This window comes from Ascaphus truei, chromosome 11, assembly GCF_040206685.1.
Source record: "Ascaphus truei isolate aAscTru1 chromosome 11, aAscTru1.hap1, whole genome shotgun sequence".
In the NCBI taxonomy this organism is placed as follows: Eukaryota; Metazoa; Chordata; class Amphibia; order Anura; family Ascaphidae; genus Ascaphus; species Ascaphus truei.
Genome location: NC_134493.1, coordinates 33,306,494 through 33,316,493, shown reverse-complemented (window position 1 = coordinate 33,316,493; position 10,000 = coordinate 33,306,494). Strand labels below are relative to the sequence as shown.

Below are 10,000 nucleotides of genomic sequence, written 5' to 3'. Positions count from 1 at the left end.
TGTATATATATATATATATATATATATATATATATATATATATATATATATATATATATATATATATATACACATATATATATATATAAAATCTCTTTTTCATCAGACCAGACATTATGCACAGTTTTAAGCTTTATTTATCAAAAAGAAGTTTTACATATATAAATATTTTTATACATTTTTGCATTTTACAAGATTGAGGATTTGCGTTGCTTTTGTTGATGTGTGTTTTTTTTTTTAATTTATTTTTTTACAGTTTGCTCGCATAAGGTTCAACTGCTAATTATTATTTATTAGTTTCTCTTCTGCACTCACTAAAAGATATGCACCTGATTCTTGAAGTTATTTCCTACAGGCTGAGAGAAGAGCCTTTGAAATAAGCTGATATGTCAGATATCTATTTCGTGTGTTCAGCTTTGGGAATGTAAGAAGTCTGTAAAGTTCAGAAGGGCTTTAAGGGTTCAGGGTCTTAGTCCATATCAAGGTGTTCACAGTCTGTACTGGGTTTGGGCGGACAGGTTAATGCTTTTTGGTCCGAACAGTCTGATGTCTCTCTGGATTTGTTGTCGTCTGTTGGGGAGAAGGGAGACTTTGGCTCAAAGAAGCTGCTGTCCAACTGGTCAATCCCCATGTCTCCCGCACCAGTCTGGACCTGGTTAGAAGTGGCCCCGGGATGACCACTGCCTTCAATCTTGCATATTACTAGACTGGTCTGGGAAGAAGAGTTCGTGTTTTTCCCGGGATAGACGTTGAGTGCAGGGTTTGGAGAGGTACTTTGACTGGGCTGACCCGAGTTACTATAGGGCCCCGAGTCTTTTTGACCCGGGCTAGAAGTGTCCTGGAACGAGTTCGTTTTAATGGCAGTCTGTGGTACTATGAATCCCAAAGGCTGGGTGATGGGGTACAGCAGAAAGTGTCCCTTTCCAATCAGGGTCCGAGGGCTGGATAATCCCGGGAAATCCACCCCTGCCTTCCTCCTGGGGGGTGAGTCAGACAGGAGACTTTCTACACTGAACGGGTTGAGTTTCTGGAAGCCGGTGCCCCTTGCATTTGGACACAAGCCTGAGTTGTGAGTGGCCTCCATTGGTGAGTCCTTCTCGGTGCCCCTGTCCCTCTGTCCTAGGTTTCTTTGGCTTTGGAAAAAGGCTTGCCCTGTTTGGTCAAAGCTTGGTTGGGTTTGGTTTCGGCTTTGTCCCACTTCGGAGTGGGTGGGTTCCATTGAGTTGGAGTCGTGGGTCTGGGAGAGGCCACTGTCACTGTCAGAGCTGGGGGTATGTAGGGACATGGGGGAGTTCAGGTTACGGGTCTGGCTCCTCAACAACTTCTTCTCCTGTTTGCGCTTCTTCTTCTCGGTCTTCTCCAACTCCTTTCGGGCTATCTCCTCTGGGTCCATGGGTTCTCCGCTGCAGGTGGTGGGGTGGGAGTTATGGGCTGGCCGCCCAGGACCCTTCTTGGTGTTCTCTTTCTTTCTCCACTTAGCACGGCGGTTTTGGAACCAGACCTACACACCGAATAATGAAAATCAATTAACATTCAGCACTGGCCGAGAAGAAGACAATTTAGTGTTGTGTTTTAATTTGATTTTGAGGGGGGTTTTTTGTCTTATAGTTAACTGTGGAAACTTTTAATTTTCCTAAAGATAGAGAAAGTTGTCAATCTCGGGTGTTAAAAGATGCTCCAATTCACTGGCGAAGAGGGTTTCTTGGAGAAATGGGATTCAGCACAATGTAAAGAGACTATATCTAATTTTCTAATTATTATTATTATTATTATTATTATTGCTCAACTGGATTTCAGTTCCATAAGCAGAGGTCCCACAAACAGAACAGTGGGTTAATCTCCATTATATTTCTCAGCAACAACAAGCCATTCTTGCACATGGTTTATATATGTTTAAAAAAAAACGTGCACTCATCACCCAATGCGCACAGTGTAGATATATACTCAATATTCTTTATATATGGTTTAAAGGTGTATTTGTAGCGCATTAAATACACTGTGCATTATGCATAAAACGGGTGTTTATAAACACAAACACACGAGAATATAGTGTTTCTGAATATATAACTGTACAATGTGTGTGTGTGTGTATATATATATATATATATATACTTCATATATATATACACGTGTGTGTGTGTGTGTGTGTGTGTATATATGTATCTGCATATACATATATTGTGTAATGTATATTGTACACATTTATAAACACTATATATTGATGTTGCGTGCCACATGTATTCAGAAACACACTGTGTATACAAGTTGGAAATGAATGGCAGATTATTTTAGCCTTTATTACTTTTAGTGTCTCAGAAGCACACAGAACGTGCCGAGTAAATTAAACTGCTACTTTACATATCCAGCACCAATTAAGCGAGTTAAATGAATTGACATGAAAATTGATTTATTTTTCAAAAACGAATATTCTCAGTGAAATGAATATCTGGATGCAAGAACCCGAGGATATTGTGATATAAACAAGTCCGAGGAGAAAAAAAAGGAATGAAAACTCGGACATTGCAGAAGGAAACGTGTCAGGCATTTAAATCCACTAAATATGCCTAGGAAAAAAGATCATTCCTAACACCCACCAACATAACAAGTATATCCATCGAGATAAAACATTAAGCAAGTATAGGACGTTCATAGAGAATAAAAACACAAAATGAAGTGGGATATTTACTCATCCACCTTTTATTTTAGATAAACTGTGAAATCTGGTGAATTGTTCACGTGTACCCCTCCACTAAATATTCATTGTTGTCACTTAGACATTCATTTATATTTATTGGGTATTTCCGTTTCCTGTTGTGTATATCAAGTCAAACAACATGCCATGGCCATATATAGATCTAATTCCCCCAGCACTTTGATTTATTTATTTTAATAAAGATAATTCATTGAAAAGGGAGGACACGAGGGTGTTGTATTTGGGGAAGATGTTCTAGTGAATGTTGACTGTCCCCAAAATACAGTCGTCGTCCCCCCCCCCCTTATTTGGAGAAACCCCTGCTGCCCCTGTGTTATTCCTGTAATTCCTTCCTTTGTGCTAATTCCAGACGGTGTTGCCATTGAGAATGACTCATTATCGTATTAAAGGAGGGTCTCGACTTCACTTAACAATCTCAGAACAAATTGGATAAAAGGGTTTTCAAACCAGAGGGGTCATGAGGGGAAGCAAGAGCATTTTGTAAATACCCCTTGAAACAATGCTAATGCTTTAATAACATTCTGCTGGGTACCTCTTTATTTTAAACGCAACACACCTCCAGGGTTTTCAATCTGGGACCCGCTTCCTCCCTAATTCTGACTTTGTTTTATATACTTAATGGAATAATACCGACGCATTTGGGATGTATTTAAACTGTACTTTTCGGGGTGATATTTATCATTTAAATTGATATCCATCGCCGTTTTAAAATATGTATGTGTACTCCTGTACTTGCGAGCATTAATCCTGAGATCTTAGCATTATTACACGGAAAACCTTACTACCTGGCCAAATAAAAATGGTTGTTCCTGACAGTTAGTAAGAAACTTTGCAGTGTTAACTTAAATGTGTCTTTTAATAATAATAATAATATCATTTATATAGCGCTTTTCTCCCAATGGGACACAAAGCACTTTTCATGATAGTTTCAATTAATTTCACTTAACCTTTAATTTTTTTTTTAAACAGCATTAGGGTTTATGTTAAAACAAACAATATGTTTAAAATATTAAATATTAAAAAAAAAGCTTCATATTAAGATATATAATCGTCACAATACGAGATCCCAATAACTACTGTTTTGCATTATTTTCATGTTATTTCTCTGTATGTTTTGCTTACAACATGCAAATATAAATAATTCATTGGATGTAATAATTCAAATGCAAGACATCTGTACAACATAGGAAATGATATCTCCGTGTTCATTTGAAGCACATTACACAAAGGGAATATGGATATGCAAATAAAGATGCCATAGCTAGCCGAATGTGTCTAATTAAAACGCCATTACAGGTTGGGTCTTTACAGCTGTTGTTGTCATATTCACTGGTGAATATACCTAGGACACTTCTTTAGAGATAAGAGACAGATAAAGGTTCTACCTGAACTCTGGACTCCACCAGGTCCAGCCTCAGAGCCAAAGCTTCTCTCATGAATACGTCTGGGTAATGGCTTTCATTGAAGGCTTTCTCCAGCTCCTCCAGCTGCCAGCCCGTGAAGTTGGTCCGGGTTCTTCTCCTCTTACAGCCAGGACTTTCTTTGTCCGGGTCCGAGTCTAAAATGCAATCACCTTCATGATCAATTCAGACAGGAACAATCCTTCTCTCAATAGATGGAATATATATATATATATATATATATATATATATATATATATATATATATATATATATATATATATATATATATATACATACAGTTGTATTTGCATATATATATATATATATATACATACAGTTGTATTTGCATATATATATATATATATATACACACACATGTATATAAACATATATATACATACATACATACATACATGTGAATATATACACACATCATATATATATATACATACATATACATATACATATACATATATATATATATATATATATATATATATATATATATATATATATATATATATATGTATGTGTGTGTGTGTGTATATATATACACACATCATATATATACACATGTATATATACACACACGGTTAATATTATTTTGTGATAACAGTAGGGGTGGCAGAAGAGAGATGCCCGTTTTGAGATGCTGTTTCTCCCACTGATCAAAGGCTCCCAGACGGTTTTATGAGCCCTTCCCATGTTTGGAAAGTGAATTTGGAAAATAAACCACCACCCGCAGAGAAATGCCTTTTCCATCCCTTGTTGTACCTATTCCCACGGCTTGTAATGATCCCAGGAACCGGATCAGATCATGTCACAGATCACAGAATCATTGCTTCAATCTGTCACTTTATGGGGCCTTACACACACAGGACACCGGCCTATATCCCGATCCCAGCTCATTCTGCACACTTCACAATAGCAAGCAAACAATGAGAGATGCAGTTTAGATTTGCAGCTAACCGTTTTAATCATGTATAACGAATCAGTTAATCTAAATGTATGTGTATTGCCTATTATATATATATATGAAAAATATTAATATAATATATAACACTATTAATATAATATATAACACTATTAATATAATATATAACACTATAACACTTCTTTCTTGCTATATATATATATATATATATATTAATATATATATATATATATATATATATATATATATATATATATATATATATATATATATATATATATTGCAAGAAAGAAGTGTTATATAATGGCGCTTAAATCTATTATATTAATCTTCAATAAGAAAACATCAAGTCATAATAGTGCATAAAATGGTGCACATGTGTATTTATATAACATAGTGAATCTATATCTATATATGTGTATCTATATCTATATGTGTGTGTCTTATTAAATACATAGAAACAGATAGTCAGAGAGTCGATACTGTACATATACAGACAATAATACCAACTTGTGTCGTTTAAATTTGCATTTAAATGTCACCGTCTCATTTCATATTATATATTTATACATGCATACGTTTTTATATATATATATCTATATATCTATATATATATATATATATATATATATATATATATATATATACACATAATACAAAAATGTATCTACCTACTGTAAATATATCGTTTGCTGAAAACACGAATATATATCTCCATTTCGGTGCCTTGAAGAAAAGTCTCCAGATTTCCGCAATCCGCTGGATTTTGAATGTTTTCCCCCCTGTTTCGTACCTGCTCTCCCTGAAGTGTGTGCTTATTTTCTGCTCCCACATATTACCCCAGCAGCTCCTCGGTGGAAATCCACGTGCGTTTAACACACTTCCATGTGCCCTGCCTGCCACCCCACTCCGCGTCACGCTGCTGCTATTAATGTTACCATCACTTCCCCATTCATTTCCCCACTATTTAACATTTGAAATGATTTTTTTTTTAGTGCCTGGATGTCATGTGCAATAATACAGCCCTGCATATCAGTGCAAGAAAACGCTGCGTTTTCAGTGACCCTGTGCCTATTGTGTATCTGTGCATTGGTTTGATCCTTCTTCCCTAATGCCCCCCTCTCCCACATATAAATACACCTGTTCTGCCGGAGCCCCTTGCTCTTACCTGACAGCTTAAAATGTTGATTGTCTCCATTCATGCCACATCCAGCAGAGATCAAAGGGTTGGTGTTAACAACAGATGCAGAACAGGAACCGTTCAATAATCCATCTATGGAGAAGGGCACGGTGGCTGCAGACTGCAGCTGATGGCTGGCTATCTCATACACATGGTGATGGCCGAGGGGGTAAGGGAAACCCACCATCCCACTCATTGAGCCTCCAAACTGGACATGAGGGTGCTCTAGAATCCTACTGTCCATCATCTCCCTGGGTAGAGCTGCCACAGATGAAGAAGGGCTGGTGTTGGGACTTCAGCAAGCATGCAGTGGAAGTGACCAGTGAGGACGGGGACATGCTGCAAGCTCAGGATGAGCTTTACTTTATCAACATCAAGCTTCCAATAATTAGCCCAGGCTTGGGGGAATTTGGGACCAATAAGAAACCTTAATCGACTGTGACGTCAGAGACGTGGCTTGCAGGAAACGTTTTCCATATCGATTGCTAATTATACCTGACACCCACCTCAATAAACAATATCAGGGCTGTCACAACAAGACAAGGGGGGCTCTGATAAGAACTACACCACAACAAGGAGGGAGGTGGGGAGATGCCAGGAGAGGAAAGGGATGCAGAGAGGAACTTGTGCATCTGATTGATACCCAGCTAAATACTAAACAGCCAGAGTACACAGTGACTGTACACCCCCCCCCCCCCCCATCCCCTCCCTCTCCAAAGCACTAATAGATTTCACTTTAAAACATTCACCAGCTTGTTGTAAGGGGATTTTTTTTTTTTTCACCAGAAATGCTCTACTCTCTGAACCTTTAAAGTGATGTTGCTCCAATTACAGAGAGACATTGAGCGGCAAATAGACTGATCCAATAATAGGAGATTCATCATCCCTACTTTCCTAAGCTGTCACATTGAATTTAAAACTACAGGGCTTTTCATCTCCTCACCGGCTCACGCACAAGAAGAAGAAGGAGAAGATAGGGGGGTAGGGGGGGAGAGAATTCAATACAGTATTTTAAAGATCTTATAAATAATATCAACAGGGAAGAAATCCCGTAATGAATGTCTTCCTTGTAGCTATTGACAAAACACACCATTAAATTGTTAATATTACAAGGCCCTGGCTAATTAGAGGATATATTGAATGGCAGGAGTGAGAAAAAAAATGAGGTTACAAAATAATGAAGCGGATACTTTAGGCTCCTTGTGATTAATAGATGGGGTTGGTGTATTTCAATATCTGGGGAAGTTATAACGCGTTCTAATTTATTGATGATTTATTAATATTTAACGGTAAGGTAACATTATGCAGGGGGGGGGATTATAGGAAATAAAAATCAAGTTTTATGAAGATAGAAAGGGTGGAAACGTACGAGAAAAGTACAAAACACCATTTTTTTTAATGCAATTTTAACACGTGAAATAAGTCTGGAAAGTTGAAATATTTCAATGGCAGATGCAGAAGGAATAAAGGTTTGCGGATTCTTTTAGGTTCTGTATAAAATGTACCCCGCTGTTTTTTGTATCCAGGGAGCAGGATTTATTCAGATTGGTTTGAGATATTCTACTAGATTTCTTCTTATCATAAGATAACCAGAAAACAGATCACCCAGAAGTGGATAGGGAGATGCATGCAAGGGAGTAATGTATACAGAGAATGGGATATGTGCATTTACTTCAATGGATCTCATCTCTGAAAAGTTTAGATTACATTGTGTTCCTACTTTAGAATGTATATTATTTTACCTTTCAACAGTAAAACATTGAGAAATGTGGATAAAAAGCATAGCCTTCAAGTCGAGTAAAAACTCTCCTTTCTGGAGGGTTTATATATAGTTTACATTTTTAAAAAGGATAAAGAAAAGACATAATCTCTAAGAAAATACAAACACACTTTCCAGTAATTGAACATCCAGTTAAAAAAGAAAAAAGGATACATCTCATCGTGCTAATGTTTTTATGTCAAATAATCTCTTACGATCACAAAAACATATTTACTCTCCTAATTGAGTGGAGTTGAATGGAGTTGTCTGTTTTTTTTTTTTTTTTTACATTTCTTGCCCTGATTTTGTTTTAATTACTTTGCCCCCCTGAAAAAAAAGCTTGGGGTGTAGATCAAAATGTAAACGGGGAGTTTATCCGCCTTGTACAATACAAGCGATGATAAGAAAATGATGCTGGTATTAATTCTTAGGTTAGGGGCCAAGGGCTTCACTTTTCACCATAATTTAATTTCTTTCTCAATAAATACTATATGTAAACCGTGTCCACTGGACCACATTTCGCCTCCAGCAATAAACGCCTCATTTTCTGTTGGATTTCAGGACAGGAATGCAAGTGAAACGTGTTTCTGAATACAGAATGGTAATCAACCCACATAGAAGAAAAAAGGGGACTTTCTCTCTCTCTCTCTCTCTCTCCATCGTTCCCTCTCTTTATTATAAAGAATTAATTCGACTTTATTTATCCCATTTTCTGGAGCTGACAGAATGTTAATTTGAGTTGAAATTTCTCTCCCCTCTCACTCCCTGACCCCTGGCTCCCAGATTGGCGTGTTGTAATAACCTGAATCTTTCAACAGAAGCCCTGATAATTGTTACCTTATTAGCATGCAAATTGTTTAATTAATATTATTATGAAGAAGCATATAATCCGTCCCTCACTTGACCTCAAGTACACATAGCAACTGCCTTTCTGAATTTCAATGTGTAAAAAAAAAAAAATTAAATGGACTGTTTGAATGTTTCAGGAGCTTTAGAATAAGATCTCTCAAATTGTCAGAGAGGAGCCTTTAAAGGGATGTGTTTGATGCCACCACCAGCCTTCATATCTCCTTCTATCCCTTTCAATTTAAACACAAATCATAGAAGTCGTTTTATTCTTCTTTTATTATTATTATTTTATTGAACATCAAAAATGTAATAATTGCCTCCTTGTCAATTGGCTTCTATAAAAGCAGCTTCTTTAAAGGCACCCCCTTGAATTCTGAGTGCTGTTCCAAGCAAACAGACTCACAGCAGCTCAATGGAAAAGCAGCCCTTGACATGCAGTCCTGGGAGACATTGCATTTAAATCCCTTTTTCTGCAGCAGAGTGACATTGTCAGATGCTAGCTTTAATTAACTTGATAATAAGACGTACACGACTCGCATTCAGGACCGCAGCTCGCCTCGCCTTGTTTCTCCTTTTATCACAATCTGGGTGCTTTATCCGCTGCAGCTTTCCGCCTGGCTTTTTACAGCCATTTTTTTTTTTGCTGGCTGGAATCTGAGTCAAATATACATAGGCAGAAGGGGGAGACTAGAGAGAGGGAGAGAGATGAGGCAGCTCTATATTTCAAGGCAATCTAGGCCTTTGGAGACTGCTTTGAGGTTTTAGGGGGGTGGGAGGGATAGTGAGGATGATACTAGTGAAAAGTGTGTATATATATATATATATATATATATATATATATATATATATATATATATATATAATATATGCTGGCACTGCTAAGTTGAAATATAACCCATAATGGTAACACCTACTTGTTATACATGCGTCACGCCATAGCACATGGATAGTAAGCTCTTTGGGTTAGGTATTCCCCTCTGTCATGGTATTCCCTTCTGCAATGTGTAACGGCTGCCTGGTATTCCCATAATGCTCTAGTATTTACTTGCAAAAAGTACATTGTAAGACAAGTATTAATATGATCTTAGCGCTAAGAAATAATAAAATGGGAATGTCATTAAAAAGTACATTAAATAAGAACTGTAACCTACAGAACCAGATA

At 37.1% G+C, this 10,000-nt stretch overlaps 1 protein-coding gene across 1 annotated transcript; it reads right to left on the bottom strand.

Annotated features, from left to right (window-relative positions):
- Positions 1-191: 191 nt before the first annotated feature.
- On the bottom strand, positions 192-6,822 carry UNCX (UNC homeobox). Its single transcript, XM_075565181.1, has 3 exons — positions 6,219-6,822; positions 4,099-4,271; positions 192-1,501 (listed from the first exon to the last, which is right to left on the bottom strand). The coding sequence occupies exons 1-3, from the start codon at positions 6,475-6,477 to the stop codon at positions 470-472; spliced, it is 1,464 nt and encodes a 487-aa protein (XP_075421296.1). The 5' UTR covers positions 6,478-6,822; the 3' UTR covers positions 192-469.
- Between the last annotated feature and the right edge of the window lie 3,178 nt (positions 6,823-10,000).